The sequence below is a fragment of the Vombatus ursinus genome, unplaced genomic scaffold (assembly GCF_900497805.2).
Source record: "Vombatus ursinus unplaced genomic scaffold, bare-nosed wombat genome assembly UNPS02014953.1, whole genome shotgun sequence".
NCBI classification, from domain to species: domain Eukaryota; kingdom Metazoa; phylum Chordata; class Mammalia; order Diprotodontia; family Vombatidae; genus Vombatus; species Vombatus ursinus.
This window is the reverse complement of record NW_020954731.1, coordinates 142158-163903: the sequence shown is the minus strand read 5'-3', so window position 1 is coordinate 163903 and position 21746 is coordinate 142158. Positions and strand designations below refer to the sequence as shown.

Sequence of the window (21746 nt, the reverse complement as noted above, 5' to 3'; positions counted from 1 at the left end):
TCCAAGATGGTATGATAAGGGGCAAGGTGTTTACTCCTTTCCTAGCCCATGCTCTGGTCTATGAGTGACCACAAGTACTCTTTTCTTTCTTGGAACTGTGAGGAGGATTCCCTGTCCACCACCACTACAAGCTCACCATGCCAGCACTCCTTCTCACCCCAGAACCACCACTCAGAACTGTGACCCAGATCCAAGCACAGGCAAAGCAAGAGATTCCTGCCTCAGCACTGGCAAAGAGATGCCTGCAATCCCCCTCTGATCAGTCACTCGATTCTCCCTCAGTCTATGGGCCAGAAGCTCAGGAAGCAGCCGCCACCCCAGGGCTGCGCTTGGGAACTGGGGCTGAGACCTAGCTCCTCTCTCACCACAGAAACAGATTTTTCTGACCTTATAAGTTATCTTGGCATTCATGGGTTGAGAGGTCTGAAAGCCACCACTGCTGCCCGTGATTCAGTCCTCTGAGACCTGCTCCAGTTTCGCTGTGGCCTATGCGCCCATGCTGAACTGCACTCCTCTCCCTGCCTGGTGCAATATATCTTTCTGATCAACCATCCAGGTTGTCTTGGGCTGTAAATTTGTTTCACTCTGTCTTTTTGTGGGTTCTTCTGCTTTAGAATTTGTTTAGAGCCATTTTTTATAGGTATTTGGAGGAGTTTGGGGAATAGCTCAAGCAAGTCACTGCTTTCACTCTGCCATCTTGGCTCCGCTCCCCCCCACTATATATTTCAAGCAACCCACATGCTTTATCTGGAAATTACCTTTGTACTGGCCAATCAGCTGTTGTTACCTTCTTTTATTTGAATCCTATATAATGTATAACTTACAGGTAACTTGGAGGAGTAGGCCACCCCTTTTTTGGCTCTGTGGGTCACCCACCTACCAGACAACTCAATAAATTTCTTTCTAAATCTTTTCAGTTCTATGTTTTATTCTGTGCCACAGTAAGTAGAGTGTTAAAAGCAGGGTCTCTGATGGTCAACCCAAGGGCCAGGGTGGACCTAGATGGAATCAATCTATATGAGGAGAACCAGGTGAGTAACCTTAGAGTTTAAATGGAACACTGTCTTTGCTCCTTTGTTTGAACTCTACACAGTGATTATGTGACACCTTGACCCAGGGAATTACTCAAGGTAGGGTTAGAAGAAGCTTAGACACCCTGATTGGCAAATTAATAGTCCTTTTGAGACTGATCACTCAAAAGTTCTTGGAGACAGCATTGCTATTAAATTTGATCATTAGTCCCCTCCCTCCCTCTCTCTCTCTCTCTCTCTCTCTCTCTCTCTCTCTCTCTCTCTCTGTCTCTCATCTCTTTCTGTAGTCTGTACTCTTCAAACCTGTAGTTTCTTCCTGTACTCTTTCAACCTCTTATTACTATTAGAAATAAACCATATGTTTGTTTCTGTTACTATATACTGGCAGCAGCCAGCCTGATCTCCTGCCGAGTATGGTTCTATGATCCAATACTCAAATTCAAGAACTGCCAGATGGACCACATGATCTGCCAGGAGGGAAACCTTTTTTCAGATATTTGTGTTGTGGGTTATCTTGTCCTAGTACCATTTAGTTGATTGAGTGATCATGACTAACAGATCACCTAACATCAGTCCTACACCCACTCACTTAGGACAACCCCAGGTTAAAGAGGAAAACTAGAAAGTGTATTATTCAAATAATTATCCAGGGTAAAACATTCATGGACTGAACACTAATAACCCAGTAGTACAAAACCCCTATTTTTTTTCTTCTATCCTCTCTATAAGCTTCTCAGGAAAACTTTGTCGTGTATGGTACCTAGTGTTATCTGTAGACTCTGCTACCTTGGAAGATTTCTAAGGGGAAAATGCAAGTGGCCAAAAAGACTACTATTAAAAACAAAACAAAACAAAACAAAAAAAGTGTTGCATCCAAAGAGTTTAGAAAGGTGGGGAAACCTAATGAAATTTCAAACTTGAAACAATTCTCTCATCTTCCTGTAATCTGATGCTAAACTCACCTTCTCAGTGAGCAGAGACTTACTTCCACTTCAGACTTTCTGTGGGAGATAAGGTTTTAAGTAGGAAAGAAAAAAAATAAAACTGCATGGGATAGTTATATACTGTTATTTCACCCTTGGCTAGGTTGAAGTTATAAAGATAAAGTCAGACAAGCAAAGATTTCCCTTATTTCCAGGAACTATTTTGTTCCTAATATGTATTATAATTAGAGACTCAATTTGTAACTCAAATGTAATTTCTTTGCTGCAAATTTCTAAATCATGTTTTGAAGATCTTTTATAGATGTTAAATAGTCTAAGAAGAAATTAAAAATGTGAGACTGCCACCATAAAAATTTGGAATGGAGCTTTCTGAAAGCAGTAGTTTCTATAATTTGAGGTGCGGGCAGCTAATATCCATTGGGACAATCGACATTTTGAATGATACCATTTGTGATTGTAAATCCAGATCTGACTGAGTATGTCCTAAAACCAAATTACAATGTGGTCTCATTTAAAGTAATACGTGTTCTTCTATAATTGTGATGTTTTGACCCTTTATAGGTAGATCAGACCTTTACACAAGATACACTTGATATCTGGAAACAAGGCAACATACTTAGAAACTGCATGAATAAGAATTAAAAGAGTAACTACTCTCTACTGATTTAAAATATAATTAGTATAAATGGCAAGTGATAGAAGGATGAAATGATTTTTTTGTATAAAATGATTTGGAAATGCATTCAACCAAATGGATGTTATTTGACTAGAAATAAGTTCTTCATTTAAAAATCTATAATATTGTTTATATTATTGTCAGGCTTCTAATTTTCCTTGTATTGTGATTTTTGGGAAATCATATAAGAAATAGTACTAATTTAAAAATAATACTCAGAGGGTGATATAATTATATCATTGGAAATTTAACTCCTCCTTTGATAAAGACTGTTGTCATTCTGGTTTAAAAAAAAGTATTTAATTGGGTATATCTTGCTTCAAAATAAATAATAATAATTGTGTACTATTTGGACCAGTACCACAGGCTTTATAAATATCTGTGAAGTTCTTTGAGTATTTGCCAGATTTTCAGGTCCCTGGATCTTCAGGCTTAATAAGGTTATAAAATCTTAATAACTCTGTGAGAAAAGTCACTTAAAGAATGTTGTGAAGTTCTAAATTAATGAAGTGGTTGAATGAAAAACAAAGACCTCCCACAACTGAAGTAAAGGGGCTTACAGATATATTTTATAAAGAATGACTTCTATCTGATAGATTGTTTGTCCATTGCTTATAAAAATCTTGAAGTACACTTCAACTAGTATGTATTGAAATTATATCTTTGAACCAACTTAGCATCAATAGATATCAGATTTAAAGATTTTATTTTTGCCTTAGAGGAGATATGATTTTATGATTCTGCTTAACTAAGTTTGCTTGAACTTTATGACATTGAAAGCAGCATCGTGAAATCTTTCTTTTTTTTTAACTTTTTGTGATACTTGTAGCCATGTGCTCTTTCAATGACTGAGAAATCTCCTTGCATTGTATAGTACATTTGTTTCCTGGTGCAAGTCTAAGCCCCCTGATTTACGTTACCCAATTTGATGTTACCTAATTTGATCCCTACCCAATTTGATCCCTCTGACTATGATACATTGGGAAAAGATCCCTCCTTAAAGGAATTCTATCAAGTTCTTGATAAGAAGACAATGTGACAATACCTCTACTGACTTTGGTAATTTTAAACCTTAAACTAGATTTCTGCTTTTGTAATTATACTCCTACTACTATAGGAATGTTGGGTTCTTAAGCCCAAAAGGGGGAAATTATGGGAAAATTTTATCGCATTATTTGAATTCAGCCCTGTGTGGCTGAGAAATCAGACCAGCTGCTTACAGAACAGATTTATTTGATGCTTAACTCAGGAGGTCTGGGTTATGTTGACCCTCAAAACCTTTTAGGAAGTGATAAAAAATAGGCCACAGCATTTTTGGCTCTCCCCTCTGCCAGACAATTAATAAACTTCTTTCTAAATTATTTCAGCTTTGAGTTTTGCTCTCTGTCACAATAGGGCAAAATGGAGTAGTGGGAAATGTGCTGAATTTAGAGTCTGAGGATACGGACTTGAATTCATGCTCTGCTATTTACTAATTTTGTGAACTTAGGTGATTCATTTAATACCTTTAATTATCAGTGCTCTTGACTATATAATGAACCCATTTTTCCTAACTTTTGTCAAGGATACCATCATTCTTTCAGTCTCCCAAACTATCAACCTTGCAGATATTCTCACCTCTTCACTCTGCCTCAGTTCCCATATTTGATCAGTTGCCAAGTCTTGTTAGTTTCATGTTTATAATTATTATCTCTTTTTGTCCTAAGAACCCTGAGAGCTAAGTGCTATTATTATCTCTGTTTTCTAGATGAAGAAACTGAAGCAAACAGAGGTTAAATGACTTGCCTAGGGTCACACAGCTACTGAATGTCTATGTCTGGATTTGAAATCAGGTCTTCCTGACTCTAGGCCCAGTGCTATCCACTGTGCCACCTAGTTTATCATTTATTATTTTAAAGCTGTTTGTTTATTCCCTTTGATCTCTTGTTGTTATTCAGCTGTTTCAGATTCTTGGTGACCCATTTTGGATTTTTTTTCTTTTCTTTTCTTTTCTTTTTTTTTTTTTGGCAATTGGGGTTAAGTGACTTGCCCAGGGTCACACAGCTAGAACGTGTCAAGTGTTTGATCTGATGCCGCATTTGAATTCAGGTCTTCCTGACTTCAGGGCCAGTGCTCTATCCACTGCGCCAACTAGCTGCCCCATGGAGTTTTCTTTACAATGATAGTAGAGTGGCTTTCCATTTCTTTCTCCAGTTCATTTTACAGCTGAGGAGCTGAGAAAAACAGGGTTAAGTAACTTAAACAGTCACATAGCTATGAAGTGTCTGAGGCTGGATTTAAACTCATGAAGATGAGCCTTCTTGATTCCAAGCCCAGTGCTCTATTCACAGCACCACCTAGGATACCTTATGATCACTTTTCTATGGGAAAATGGCTCTTAAGATGAAAGACTTTTACTGTGACTTTACAGATTTCCTCTATTACCTTTGTTCATGCATGCACAGAATCACTCATTATTTGTTCAGGATTACTTCTCTGCTTCCTTAAATATTTCTGGGATAACCCCCTTCCCTTGTCTGGTCTTTTCTTCTCTACCACTGACTACACAGACACAGGAAAAAAGTATCCTACCTAGTATATCTTGAGTTCTTAAAGGGTTTAGGAGACAGTGTGATACTGTGGAAAGCCAGATGGTTCAGGAATCAGAGGAATTGTGTTCAGATTTCAGCTCTATGCATTACTGTGACAATAGGAAAGTTACTTAGCTCCTTAGGTCTCTGTTCTTCATCGATAAAATGATAAGCTAGTCAATCAACTAACATTTATTAAGTATCTACCATGTGCTAGGCACTCTGCTAAGCTCTGGGAACACAAAGAAATGCAAAAGATAGTCCCTGATCTCAAGGAGCTCACACTGTAATGGGGAGACAACATGCAAATAAACATTTATAAACCAGATCTATACAGGATATATTGGAGATCATATCAGGTGGAAGAGAATGAGATTGAGGAGGACTGGGAAAGATTTCTTGCAGATATGGGACTTTAGCTGAGACTTGAAGGAAACTGGGGAAGCTGAGAGGCAGAGATGATGAAGAGGGAGAGCATTTATAGGCATGAATGTAAAGTTGGAAGGGCTGGATGACTTCTAACAAAAATCCCGTATAGTTTAGAATCTGTGATCCTACCATGGCTTCTAACAATAACCATAATAACAAAAATAATATCACATCTGTTTAGCACTTTAAGACTTACCAAGTTCTTTCTATGCAGCAATCATCTCTAAGTAATAGATGAAACTATCAAGCATCTGATACAGTACTTGAACCCAGCTCTTCTGACTCCAACACCATTTTTTAGTTTCTTTTCTTCAGCATACGGGGCTGCCTAGATAATCCAATGATCTATTCTATATTTATTATTGAAATCACATCTCTATTAATGTAGTAGAGTATTAATTCACTATAAATGGAATGTCCTATGTCATCTCCTATAAAACTGCAGAGATTACTCAGTTTTAGAACCTATAACTTGATATAGGTTGGGAATGGGCAAACAGGTGACACTGTAGAAGAAACATAGGACTTGGATTAGAGAAGACCTGAATTTTAATCTTGTTTCAGACATTGAAGAGCTGTGTGACTCTGGATAATCCACTTAAGCACTTTTTGCCTCAGTGTCCTCATTTGTAAAAAGGGGAAATAGCACCTACATAGAGTTGTCATGAAGGTCAAATGAGATAACATGTAAAACATTTTGCAAACCTCAAAGCACATATTAATGCTAGTTATTATTATATTATTATTACTGATGACAAGAGTGAAAATTAGAAGAATTTGCCTAGGGATATTTGAATCATGATAAATACATACATACATATATATATATCATCAACCTTACTAGGATGGGAGTAAAGCATAGGAGATGGTAACCATTAATATCTCCTCCTGGATTACTGTTTTGTTGTGGCAGAAGTGCTCTTGTAGGTCAATGAAACTATGAGCTATTCCATGTAGGGTTACCCAAGATGGACAGATCAGAGTGGAGAGCTCTGATGAATGGTACCAAGAAAATTCCAGGGACAGTATTAAAGGGACCACAGGGTCACAAAGAGTCAGACATGGCTGAATGACTGAATAACAATAATCCATTCTATAGGGAAGGGAAATCTGTCTGAATAATGTGTTATATAAGAAAGGAAGGAAAATGAAAGGAGAATAACAACCATTATCCCATGGATAGGGAGTGGATGGAGGCAGCAGCTGTCAGAGCTTTGAATGGTAGATGGGAGGGAAATTGGACATCAAAAGACATTTTTTTAAGGTCAAGCTATGATGATGGAAATATAGCTGTTTACTCATTGCAACCTTAAGTTCTGGAGATGTAATTATTCTCCATTCTGCCTTATATTTAGTGAATGTTCCCTCACTAAATTGCCTCCTTAAAGTGTCTATAGTATTTAATTGTAGTGGCCAAGATGATAGAGTGGAGAGAGTACTGTATTTACTTTAAGATCTGGGTTTGAATGCTGACTTTGTTCCTTGCTACTTTGTGACCTTGGACAAATCACAACCTTTCTGGTTCACAGTTTCTCATGAGAAAAAATTAGATGGTTCATTTTGGAGACATCTAAAGTATTTTACAACTATTAATTTTATGAACCCTCTGAAAGAATTCTTTATTTCCCTGAAAGTATGTAAGAAACTGATGGTAGCATATGTTTGGGAGGTTTTGAACCCTGGATTAAGGGAGACAGAGATTCTCAAGTAATGAATGACCTTTGGTTGGAGGCAAATCTGGTATTTCTCCTGGACACAACTATTACTTTTCCTTTATAATGGAGCCGAATGAAAGGAGGTGGGGATAAGGTGAGGGAGGTTGTTGTGTTTGATATGGCATGAAGCCTGAGGATCTTCAGGTTGAACTGGGAACTGGGTCCTGGGTTTTGGTCAAGCTTCCCTTCAACTTAATAAGCATCCTTACTGTGCCTTCATGTAAGACCTTGTGAAAATTCGTAACAAAAATGTTCAACAGCCCAAGTCCTGGTATCTCTCTCTTACATTCTCTCTATCCCCAATCCCAGTTTAAGGTCCCTAGCTTACCTCTCCATCCTTGAGCTCATTTTCCCACCATCTTTGCCTCCCTTTTACCTTTCAAAGACTCACTCGGATTCCGGAGAACATCTTCTCACAGCCTAGTTGCAAGTTCTTTCCTGTGCTCTAAGCTTGCAAGGCCAGCTCATATAAATGCATTCCTGGAGTCTCTTTTTGCTCAGTGAACTGGACAATTCCCAAAGAAGGTAAGGCCACCAGTGCTCTGGCTCAGCCAAAGATTTGAAGTTCTCCACTTAAGGGACCTCCGAGGTCTCTTGTGGTAGGAGATTGCACTCTGACTGAAATACAACTGGGAAATTTGATAAAAGTACTCTAACTTTTCTTGTGCTTCCATTATTAACAACAAGAGAAAACCCTTGGTCAGTCTTTCACTATCTTTCACTTGGAATATTTCAAAAAGTTCATTATTGGTCTTCCTATCTCCAGGGTCTCCCTCTATAATCCATTTACCACATAGTTGGTGAATTGATGTTCCTAAAGCACATGTATGATGATGTTGCTTGAATGAGCAAGAAGCTTCAGTGATTCCCTATTGTGTCTAGGATAAACTCAAATGCCATTGGTATATATTAATCTGGCTCCCAAACTCGACTTGTAACAGGGGCAGCTAGGCAGTGCACTGGATAGAGTGCCAGGACTGGAGAAGTTTAGAGTTTTTCCAATAGAGATCTCTAAATCTCTTCTCCAAGATAAAGATGCTGTTTCACAGGTAAACACACAGTAACACCATTTGTTGGGCAGGAGAACACAGGAGAGCTCCTAACACTAACAGGTGTTCTAGCACAGGTTCACTTTTGATCTGGTCCGACAGGAAGACAGCTTTAGAAGGGTTAAAAAAGCTTACTTTATTCTAATCTAGTCTCAAAAGGAGTTGCTGATAATGGGAGCACCAACTCCTACAACCTTCCCTAATGACACCTCTCACAGAGGCAGGTAAGAATAGGTGTACAACTCCTTCAAGATCCCATAAGCCTCAGTGGGGGCTGGTTGAGGTCCCCCCAAGCCTTGATGGGGACCGATCAAGGCAGGTACACGCATCGCTCTATGCATTACCCAAATCCCAAAATGGGTTCCCCACTCACTGACCAGTGCCCATTTGCTGTATAGGGCAACAACAAAGAAGGCATCTTGTCAACATTAAGCTCACAGGTTAACTTTAGCAATATCATCATGACCTAGCACAGGGCACACGTACATTATGTCATCCCTATATCTCACCACGCAAGCGTGGTGGAGATGTTTTCAACCATAATTTGTAGGAAATATCATCTAGGATCCTTAACTATTATCTAAAAAGTAATAACAAAATCCTTCTTACTTACAGATGCTCAGTCCTATCAACTGATCTCATAAATCATTACATAGCATAGATGAGGAAAATTCAGTCTCACACAGATAGAGTGGATAAAATGATGTACGTGGAGGCAGGAATAGCTGAGTTCAAATAAGGCCTCTGCTATTAGCTGCATGACCCTAGGCAAATCATTTAACTTCTGCCTCAGTTTGTTTTTTATGCCTCTATGAAACAGGAATAATAACAGACTTATTCCCCAGGGTTGTTTTGAAGATTAAATGGGATAATATGTAAAGTGCTTTGAGAATTTTAAAATCTACATAGATGCTAGCTATATTATTGTTATTATTACATCATCATCATCACTATTTCTATCCTACCTTTTTCTGAATACACTCTTATGTTTTTTTATTTAGCGTTCATAATAATTGCAACAAACATAGCAAAAGGAAATAAGAGAGATGAACATATGGGTTGTCATGACACTAGGTCTCTATTTGAAATTGCCAGGCTTGTGAAGCAGGAACCTTTCCTATATAAGCAGTGATTCTCAAAGCATGACAATATTTGGAACTTTACAGGTCTGTGAAATCAAAATTACCTTCATAGAAACAATAAAATGTTACTTCCTTATTTAAAAGTCCTTCATTTTCCTAATACATATTTATGTGAAGCTGGATTTTTTTTTCATCTACTTCAACTCAAAGCAACACATAGAAACAGATTGAATGTAGAAACACATATGAAATTCAAACTATCTTGTAATAAGCCAGATATTAAAGATATTTTTAATGTAAAACCATCCTACTCTTCTAAATAACTTTTTATTTTAGAAAACATGGTGATTTTTCATAAAAAATTGATTAGTTGTATTAGCATTTAATTAGCTTATTGTTATTTTAAGCAAATTAAATATATCCAAAATATTGTTTCAATTTCTAATATAGACATTATAGTTAGGTGGTACAGTAGATAGAGTGCCAGGCTTGGTGTCAGGAAGAGTCATCTTCTTGAGTTCAAATTTGGCCTCAAACACTTACTAGCTCTGTGATCCTGGACAATTCACTTAACCCTGCTTGCCTCAGTTTCCAAATCTGTAAAATGAGCTGGAGAAGGAAATGGCAAACCATTCCAGTATCTTTGCCAAGAAAACTCTAAATGGAGTCACGAGGAGTCAGACACAACTGAAATGACTGAACAACAACAAAAATATGTTTATATAAATAAATACACATTCAAATGTAAATGTAATACTAATAGTTAATACAAATTAAATGTCAAAAGATGTAACTCACATTTAAAAAATTATCTTTAGTGTCTTCTGTCATTTTTAAGGGTTTTCCTTTAAAGGCATCTCAGTTTAAGAAGTGCTGTTGTCTCAGAATAGTCTACAGTATTCTGAATAGCTAGCTGTGTTGGTCAGGCTATTTATTAGGAGATGGTGTAAAAGTAAAGAATACTACCACTCACTCATAAATCCAAATGGCTGTTTGATTGGGCAAACCATATTAGAACATGTGCCAGTTCTTGCCATAAAACTGACCCTAGATCTTACAACCACTGGTATCTGACCCATGTAGTTACATGACCACCCTTTTAGTGGTTGCCAACTTAGAAATATCTGGCACCACTGATGGTCACTTACGTGCTAGAGGCAGGGAAGAGATTTTTAAAAAAGTACAATAGATTACATCACAATGAATGTAAGCTTTTTGAGGGCAAGGACTATTTATTATTTGTTTACTTTGTTTATTGCACTCAACATGTAAAACCATATCTAGCTCTTAAAAGGTCCTCGAGAGAAGTTTGTTGAATTCAGCTGAATTGCAGGTTAAGCCTATTTACATAAACCTAAGTTTGTGGCATGATTCAGAATAAAGAACACTTGGCTGTGGCCTAATAAGATAAAAAGTCTTACGTGCTAATCAAACCGACCTACTTTCTAATTTCTGAATTTGGCATTCCATCTCCAGTCTTTACAATTTCTCATATCCCTCAGTCCCTACAATGTGGGAATGTGTTCTCTCTCTCTGTCTCTATGTCTCTGTCCTCTCTCTCTCTGTCTTGCTTTCTCTCTGTCTCTGTCTGTCTCTCTGTCTCTGTCTCTCTCAGTCTCTGTCTCTCTCTGTCTTTGTCTGTCTCTCTGTCTTTGTTTGTCTCTGTCTCTGTCTCTCTATTTCTCTCTCTGTGGAATGAAGTAACTCTGACACATATTAAACACCAATAAATGCTTGTTGATTTTTTTATTTCAGCTTCCTTCAAGATGTTACCTACAAGTAGAAGCCTTTACTAAGTTCCCTAATTCTTAGTGTTCTCTTATTCATCAAATTATCTTTTATTTACATATCTATATATTGCATCACCTCCTAGAATTTAAGCTTCTTAAAGTCCGGAGCCGCTTTACATTTTTGTCTTCAATCCTAGATTCCCTTGATTAGCATATTATATTCCACACTATAGGAATCCAGGTACCTCTAGGCTACCACACCCCTTTCAATGACCATAATATCATGTTCTCCTAAAATATTTTCACCCAAAAGATCATCCAGTGCATTTGTTGATTGACTCAACAAGTTTTGGCCAGTCCCAAGAGGCCCACAAGGTCTTTTGTAAAAGCATCTTAGATAACTTAGCCAGGAAGGTGTCCTTCTATTGTACAATTTCAAGCAGACCTGGAATCACAGGCATTTAGCACTGGAGGCATGACAGGAGAGAAAGGTGAAGATCATTGAACAGAAAGGAGTGGGAATAGTTTTCTTCAGCTCTCTTTAAATGTCTAAATTCTTTGTTATGAGTATTATTTGGAATGTTGCCCTTCTCTCATCTCTATTCCTTTGAACAGGTTGTTACTACCACTCACCCCTCCTTGAACTTTAATATTGTTTTCATATCCATCTCCTGGAATCCATACCTCTTTTCAAGGCTCAACTCAAGGTCTACCTCATTCAAGAATACTTTCTAGATTTCCTCAGTTAATCTAATTCATAAAAAAGGTTTACTTTTTAAAAAAATGTTCTATGTAACCTTTATAAGCTTAGGGAAAGGGGATCATTATCCCAAGACCCAATCTCACTGTCTAATTAGACTCCCAGAGCAAGGCAACACCTTCTCTTCAAGTTTCTAGGAGTACCCTTGATAGGTTAAGGGTACCTTTATAATGCTATATAATTTGAACCCTTATTCTCGAATATTTTCCCAATATCAATTACCAGTGATTAGCACAGTAGTATCAATTAGCTGATTAATATCAATTAACTTTTCAAAGGCATGTTTACTGAAAAGATGTAGAAAGAAGAATAAGTACAAATATTTCCTCCCAACATTTGAAGACACACTTTCCCTCATGTTATTTTGGTCAACTAAGGGTAGTGGGTTCAAACTTAAAGCAGATGCTTCAAAATGTTTACTCTAACCAAGTTTACTTCTGAATGAGGCATTCAGTGGATAAATGGCTCCCTATTAGTTGCCTTAGAGGTACTGTTATCCTAGGGCAAGCAGGTCAGTAGAAACTTTGATCTTAATTGGGTTCAGCTGCCTGAAAATTTTGGCATGGAGTCTATTACTGGACCTCCGATAGCTTAATCTTCCAACCTTTCAAAGCTTGCAAGGTCACAGTCTTATATGTCTCCATCACTCCTTCACCCAAGGCAGGAAAGCATAGACACAGTAAGAAAGAAGCAACAGCAAAGTCAAGTGCTCATGGCTTAATGTTAATCTAGGTGTGGAGAGTAGATTACTGTTACTAGCTATCTCTTTCTCTCTATCTTCCCAACCAGGGGCTTAAAGAAACCCTTGCTTTCTCAATGAAATGTCACAAGGCAGAAAAGAGAATCAGGTTAAGCCATTAGGGCTTTTTGTATGAATACTCAGTTCTGGGTCAGAAGCCAGTCAAAAGACTATTTCTTCACTGTGTGGGTTAGCAGATGGAAGACAATTAAAGAATACGTGCACATTCTCTCAAGTGGAGAGCAGCCTCTGAAGTAGAGAGCCTCTCGATTCCACATTGTCAGAAATTTCCAAGTTCATCAAGCATGCATGCTTTCAGGATTGAGCCCTCATTGGCCAAATGACTATTAAATAGATTTGTTATATGTGTACATTTTCTAGACTACTTTATGGAGAACTCACAGAAGGCAAGTACATGCATGGAGGTCAAAAGGAGTGATACAATGTCTCTCTGAAGAACTTCGGGACCAATTGTGAGACATAGGAGTGCCAGCATGAAGTGTCCACATAAAGAAGGTGCTGTGGTGAATGAGCAAAGCAAAACTGTAGTAGCTCAAAGGAAACTTTAGCTGCACAAATCTAGAGATAAGTCCACTCCAAATGTTTATAAGGACTATTAGTGCCTGACATCTCATAGAGCCTTCTGAGCTCATATTGGCCTAATTATCCAGTTGGACACATTGTAACACTGTACCTTGACCCTTACATAGTGATGTCATCTTAGTCCTCTTTGAGAACAAAGGACAACAGCCACTCATCTGTGCACATGATGCATTCCTCCAGTAGAAAAAAAAAGTTCCTTGAGAATAGGAACAGAGTGTCTTTTATCTTTGTATACACAGCACTTAGCATAGTATCAATTGGTAAGTGCTTTTGATAAATGCTTGTCAATTAATAGTTTGTTTATCTTGTTAGATATTTTGGTGTGACCTTATCCAAGTCATTTTCTCTATTTTATATAACTTCTAAAACCAAGGGTTTGAATAAAAACAACTCTGGCCAGCCTACAAAATGGTCCCTATAGCCCCAGAATTTATAATCTCATTAGAAAAGAACAAGAGAACACACAGTAATTAGACTGAGAACAGAATATGATTGCAAATACCAATATCACTCATATAGACACATATGTATGTATATATATACATATATATGGGGGATGGATTTTGGGGCAGTCAACCAGAAAGGGGAAAGAACAACAGAGAATGAAATAATACCTAACATTTTGTCACAGTAACCCTGTGATGTAAGCTCAATTATTCACATTTAACAGATTAAGAAAATGAGGTTGAGAAAGATTAAATAATTTGCCCAAGGTCAAACAAATACTAAATTTCTAAGGTGTTTGAACTCAAGCCCTCTTGACATCAAGGCCAGCTCTCTATCCACCATACAACTCAGAGGAATTAATACTTGAACTGAATCTCAAAAGATTATGAAATAGAAAAGAAGGTGCTATAGTAAGGATCCCCCAATGACAGAATCACAGAATTGGCTGCAATTGGGTTTAACCTGTACCTAACAAGGATTCTCTACTATAACACTCGAGTAAATGATTATCTAGGGTTAGGCTATGTAAAACCTCCAATGAAGGGTAATCTACTCCCTTCTTCCCCCCATCCTGAAGCAACCATCCTACTATTACATACTTCTATTTGAGGAAAAGTGGTTTTTTTTAAATTTTTCCTGATGTTAAGCCTAAATTTATCCCCTCCTCCATCTTCCACTCACTGTTCCCAGTTCTAATCCCTAGAACTAAATAGAACCATTCTAATTTGTCTTCTTCATATCAATTCTTCAAATGGTATTGTTGAGTAGTTTCAGTTGTATCTGACTCTTTATAAGCCCAATTGGTGTTTTCATGGCAAAGATACTGGAGTGATTTGTCATTTCCTTCTCCAGCTCATTTTTTACAGATGAGAAAACTGAGGCAAACAGGGTTGAGGGACTCGTTCAGGGTCACACAGATAGTAAGTATTTGAGGTCAGATTTGTCCTCATGAACAGTAATCTTCCTAATAGAGTACAGTGCTCTGTCCACTGTGTCATCTAGCTGCCCCCAGCTCTTCAGATACCTGAAGACAATTATCACGCTCTTACTTCTCTTTGAATGTTCTCATTCCCAGGCTAAACATTCCTGGTTTCTTCCATTCATTCAGCACTTCAAACCAACTCAAGGTCGTACACCATACTGTTTGCCCTCCTCTGTACATTCTTCAGTTTATCAATTCCCTTCCCAAACTAGGGCATCAGAATTCAACATAATATGCCAAATGTGGTCTACACAGGGCAAAGAACAAAGAGACTACGGCTTCCTTAATTCTGAAAGCTCTCTCTTAATGTAGCCCAAGACTGAATAAGTTTTAGTTGCCTGCACATCAAATCCTGCCTCAGACACTCACTGGCTGTGAGACTGTGGGCAAGTCGCTTGATCTCTTTTAGCCAAAGTCTCCTTATGAAGCTCAAATGAGATAATATATATCAAACACCTTGCAAACCTTAAAGCATTATAGAAGTCCTAGATATCATTATCAATAACGCTGACAGATTGAGCTAGCAGTATACTATGACCTCTAGATATTTTTCATACAAACTATTTCATACAAACTAACCATACATACTCCATCTAAAACTTTATTATTTTTTTTCTTGAGGCAATCAGGATTAAGTGACTTGCACAAGGTTACACAGCTAGTAAACACCTGAAGCTGGATTTGAACTTAAGTCCTCCTGACTCTAGGGCCAGTGTTCTATCCACTGTACCACCTAGCTGCCTTTGTCTTTGTTTATTTTTAAATTCAAGTCTAAGATTTTATATTTATCTTTATTTGATTTCAACTTACTAGATTCAGTGTGATGCTCTGACTTCTTAAGATCTTTTTGTCACCTAATTTCTAAGATATCAATCCAAGTTTTGTGTCATCTGAAAATTTGATGAGTATGACAGCAGCATAGGGCCAAGAACCATATCTTGGGGCATTACAACAAATACCTCCTGACAAGCCGGCTAGACTATACTTTTAAAAGCTACACTGAGTTTAGTACTTTTACCAATTCCAAATACATGTAATTGCATTACACTTTTCTATCTTTTCCACAAGAATAGTTTAACATGCTAAAATCTAGACAAATTATATTTATAAATAAATTATATTTAAATATTTAAATTATATTTAAATCACTCCCCTATTTTACTATTTAGCAACTATCAAAAAAGAAATGAGATTAGTTTTTTTTATCACATGTTCTAGAGAGAACCATGCTAGCTCTTTGTAATTACCACATTCTTTTCTAGGTATTTGCCAACCATTTCTTTAATGATCCATTCTAGAAATTTCCCAGGAATCAGAGTCAAGCTCACTGGCCTATGGTCTGCAGGCTTTGTTCTTTTCCCTTTTTTTAAAATCAGGACAACATTTGTCCTTTCGGAGTGCTATTCTCCACTATCTACCAAACACTACCAATAATGGTACAGTAATCACATCCACCAGTTCCTGAAGTATCTGAGAATGGAGTAATTTTGATCCAGATGACTTGAATTCATCGAGTAACTAGATGCGCTTTTACAGTCTCCTTACTTATCTTGGAAATTGACTCTGTTAGCCATACTAGTTCCGTCATTTTCATTGCTAAATACATATTCCTTGTCATAAAATACAGAATATAAAAATGAATTCATGTTTTATCTTTCTTTTGGAAGTTCATTTGTAAAATCTTAGCTTTGTATGTGATCAGCAACACAGGGTTTTAGTAGACAAAGGTGATGACTCCAAAACCAATTCACACAATCCTAGTATTTGAGGAAAGACGAGTCATTCGCAGAGTTCATTGGACCGAAAATTGCATTTTTCTTAGAGGGAACCGTAGATGAACACAAGTAAGAACATCAAACAAAATAGCTTTTGTAGGTAATATTTAATATCAAATTCAAAATATCCAGTGAGGTATAAGATCATTCAAAGAGGTTGGGAATGGATTACAAAGTAGGGAGAGGGCCAGCACAGTGACAGAACACTGGATAAATCAGTTAGATAGATAGTTGTATTATGAGGAGATTGATTTGATAGGAGATAAGATCCATAGAATATAAGTGTGTGGATCATTACAGACGATCTCATACTTTAATCTCCTTACTTGAAATACTATTTTCTTTCCTTCTCACAGAAGCCATATGGGTAAGGGGGTGTGTGTGTGTGTGTGTGTGTGTGTGTGTATGTGTAACTCCTATATCTTTTAGTACTCTTCTCAGTTCATCACAATGACAAGCTTTGTGGGATTATCTATTAGTAATATCTATCTCAGGGTAGAGTGCATTCCAAAATCTTGGGGGTGATCAGGTGGATGATCCCCCTACGAATTTTCTTATTTTTCACACTGTAGATGATGGGGTTGAGAACAGGGGGTACTAGCAGGTAGATATGGGCCATAAGGACATGCACAAGGGGAGAGGCATGCTTGGCAAAACGGTGGACAATGGAAAGGCCAATCATGGGCACATAAAGGATGAGGACAGCACAGATGTGGGAGGCACATGTGTTCAAGGCCTTGAGCCTCTGCTCCCAGGATGCAATGTTCAACACAGAGTGAAGAATGAAGATGTAAGACACCAAGATGCCCAGTGAATCACATCCCCAGAATAGAGTGACCAGAACCAACCCATAGATAAAATTGAATTTTGTGTCTGCACAAACCAGCCGTATTATATCCTGATGTAGGCAGTAAGAGTGAGAGAGGACATGAGAATGACAGAATGGGAAATATGTCAGATGGATCATCAATGGAATGACAGGGAGGGAGCTCCTAAAAACAGCAAATATTCCAATTCTAGCAATGCGCTGTGGGGTGAGGATGGTGGCATACCTTAATGGATGGCAGATAGCTACATAGCGATCAAAGGCCATTGCTAAGAGCACTCCCGATTCTGTGAAAGAGAAGGAATGGATGAAAAACATCTGTATCACACAGGTGTTGAATTCAATCTCCCTAGATATGGACCACAACACTTGGAGAACAGATGTAAGAGTGGGAAGGGACATGCCCATGTCTGCAAAGGACAACATAGACAAGAAATAGTACATGGGTTCATGGAGGCTTGGGTCAGTCCGGATAACATGAAGAATGGTGCAGTTACCAACTATTCCAATAAAGTAGAGGATGCAGAAAGGGATAGAAATCCAGTGGTGTATTGCCTCATAACCAGGAATTCCAGTAAGGTAGAATGTGAAGGAAGGGATAATACTGGCATTGAAGTCTGCCATGGAAACAGACCCCAGGGCCACAATCCTATGCCCTTAAAAAAAAAGAAAGGCACATTAAAGGTTAGAATGAGGACTTCACTATGTATCTGGATATTATTCCCCACCATAACAACTTACCTACGTCCATTCTCTCATTTTATTCATTGTATGTCTCTACTACTCACCTTTCCTCCTCTCATTTGATGAATAATCATAAAACAGTTCTGGGGTTCAAGGTTCTATATTTTTTTAAGTTTATTATTCTTCAATTGATATTATTAAAATTAAACAGGTAGAAAATTAAGTTCTGAGTCAGTCTTTGTTGTCATTGCCTACACTGTCGCTGTAGTTTGCGCTATTTTTTTTAAATTTCCTATTCAAGTCAAAAATTTGTCTTTGTAATTGCCCTTTTCAAAAAGAAAAATTGCCAGAGGCTGAAAGTAACACACCCCAATTTAAGATGGAAGAGGATATCTAACACAATAGCTATCAATCTTCCAAGAGAAGGGAAAGAAGTAATATGTATTCACTAGAGATACAAAAAAAAAAAAAAAAAAGGATGGGTAGGTACAAGTGAAATGGAGTTGATCCAGAGACCACATTAAAACAGCAAGTTGAACTAGTAGCTCTGTTCCACAATGGCACAAGTTCTAAAGACCTATTTATCTTTATCTATTTAAAATTATTGTTGCTTGACTTTGTTTTTAGCAAAAAATAGTATTTTTGACCAGTGCTGGCAAAGAGAGAGGATCTGCCCTTTCTTGACATGAGTTATGAAATTTTGGAATAAACCTCTATTTCAACATGAACGGGCAGTCATATCTAACCTGTAGGTTTTGCCTTCATTTTCCCCAGTTCTTATGCAAGAATATCCAAAAGACAACATGGAGTCTTCCTTGTCTTTTACTCTAGTCAACCTAACAGCCTAATACACCTCTGCCCCCTCCTCTGGAACACAACAACCTCTCCCCAAGGGCAGTGATTGTTCTTTTGTGAACCTAATATGATGATGTGTTTTCTATGTACTGTAATTACCATGGAACTGGCAGGAGGTGGCAGGGAAGAATGGCTCATCCCATTTGCTCCATACAGATTTCCTTTCTACATGGACTAATTGATGCATCTCTAAGCCATGGCACCAAGGGATAAGAGAAAGCCTACCCTCAATTGTTGTAATGGATTTTCCTTCCATGACATACCCTGTAATGTTTTCAGTATTTAGTGAGATTAGAAAAGATAATGTTATAGAATGACTACTGTATTTGTAGTTAGGAGATCTGAATTTCAATTCCAACTCTGTCACTTACAACCTGTGTGACCTGAGGGAAATTATTTAACTTGCCTAGACTTCAATTTCTCCATGGGTAAAATGGAGGGATTCTTTTAGGAAGTAAGTCCTTTCTAATTCTAAAACCTATGAAAGTTATAAGTGAGGGACTTCTCTTAGACCTCTGAATATTACAAAATCATTTATTCTATGGCCAGCCTCTTTACGCCTGATTCTGAACCCTGGAAAAAAGGGCATATAGCCTTTCAGGTAAAAAGTGGCCCTTAAATGGAGTCAGGTCTGGTGTTCTAGGTACCTAATCTATTACATTCTCTTTACTATAGATAGAGATGGGAAGATTATGATGCAAGGCAGAATTATATTTTCTTATATTTTTTTCTTTGCTTAACAGTTCATCTTCCTGGATCCCAATGGGAGATTAAGCTCTCCCTCTAGACTCAACACTTCTCTCCAGTCTATTGCCTTCTATCCCCTTTTCTATTTGCAGTTAATACTCTGCTTTATGTATGCTTATTTCCATTTTAATATGATGCTCAAATGCAAAGGAGTCCAGGATCCGATGGTTGTACTGGGAGTAGGTTACAGGAATCATTCTCCCATAAATCTTAAACTTATTGTTTTCTATATCAAGTCCAGTCACTAGCTGAGCCCCTTCCTCCCATTGAGGACTTCACTGATAGATAACCAGCTTCCTCCAGAAATACCCTCTCCAGTTTTGAATTTTTCTCATTGTTAGCAAGTTTTACCTTGCATCACTCCAAATTATGCTTTTCTGCAATTTCTACATCTTACTCCTAGTTTTGTCTTCTGGGGGAAAAAAAGCAAATCTAATACTTAATCATAATGGCAATCCTTTAAATAACTGAAGAATATGCAGTTATCATATCCCTACTTAATTTCCATTTCTATGGGGCAAATATGCTTGGTTTGTTCATCCTATCCTCCTAGGAAATGCTGTCAGGCCCATCATTATATTTGTTACAATCCTCTATCCTCCAGATTCTAAGTTGTCAGTATCTCAACATTTACCCATATCTGCATAGGGTATTCCAGATATGGTCTGAGCAGAGCAGTGTAAAATAAGAATATTTATATGATAAAAAACGTCTTGAGCTAAAAAGAACTCAGATGTAATCTACTCCAACCCCATAATTCCCATAATTATTAACAACATTCCTCAGATGTTACAGAAAATAACAGGAGGGTTTTTTTGGCCTGCCATATCAAACTATTTACATACACACACACACACACACACACTGACCAGGGAGTTCACGTTGTAAAACCCTCAGATTTTTTTTTTCATAATATTTGCTGTCATTCACACTTCATCCATTTTGTCCTCATGAAATTTATTTTGGACCCATATGGATGGCAGGTGTTTTTAAAAATTTAATTTGGCTACTTTATTAGCTACTAAAATAATTTCACATTCTGATTATATTACCTTAGATATGAGGTCTCCTCCAGCTTTGTGTCACCTGGAATTTTGATAAGTATCCCACCTTTTCCTTCACTTCAGACATTGCTAGAACTGTTAAAACAGTACAAGTCCCTGCTTTCCTTCCCCTACATTTTCAATTTCACACTTAAATCCTCTTCCTTCTTTCCCCATTCCTGAGTCCTTTTTCTTTGCCCATCTCTGGTTGCTGTTTCCCCAACATCAACTCACTCAGTTACAGGATGGTTGCTCTCAACCTACACAGATGCCTTCCTATGTCCTTAATTTGGGGTATTGAGTAGTATAGTTTTTTGACTCTCCAAGGCTATATCTGATGCCAAGGAAAGAAAGCAGGTCAGCATCCATGCCTCAGACAAATCTCTCTATTTATGAAACTGTTTATGTCCCTTGTGGAAAGAAACTTTGTCCTAATGAAAATGAGAAACCACAGGGAGTCCCTTGGTGAGCAAAGTATTTGCCTTCACAACTTTCTTGCCTGTCTTTAGTATGAAACCAGTGAATATCTCATAGGGCACTTAATTCTTCATTTTCCATCCCTGACAAGGTGACCCCATTGGAGTATATTTAGTTTTCCAGGCACATATTCATGAGGCACCTTGAGGTAGAACCCCTCACTTAGATGGATCATTAGAATATTTTAGGAATTGGAGCTGGAAGGTCCTTTAGAGATCACTAGTCTAACTCCACCTTATAGATTAGGAAGCTGAGGGTCTGAGAATTTAGGCAGTGGTGAGTAACATAGCTGGGATTTAAATCCAGTTCTGACTTCAAAGTGCTCTTCTGCCTAAATTTTGGAACCTGTAATCAAACAAGTATTTGCTACGTATGCATCCAGTCCTGTGCCAGATACTGTGGAGGAGATGGGGCCAAATGGGTAAGACGTGGTACATATTTTTCAGGAGTGTATGCACTACTATGAAGATGACTCACACCAAAAATAAAAGCAATACAATGTAATTACTTGCATGGCACAAGCAACAAGAGTTTAGAGGACAGAAAGTGACGAAGATCAGGGCAATCAGGAAGGACTTCTGC

General features: G+C 37.7%; 1 protein-coding gene across 1 annotated transcript; it reads right to left on the bottom strand.

The window, feature by feature from the left end:
• Positions 1-17022: 17022 nt before the first annotated feature.
• Positions 17023-17982, bottom strand: LOC114030285 (olfactory receptor 51L1-like). Its single transcript, XM_027845090.1, has one exon. The coding sequence runs from the start codon at positions 17980-17982 to the stop codon at positions 17023-17025; it is 960 nt and encodes a 319-aa protein (XP_027700891.1).
• Between the last annotated feature and the right edge of the window lie 3764 nt (positions 17983-21746).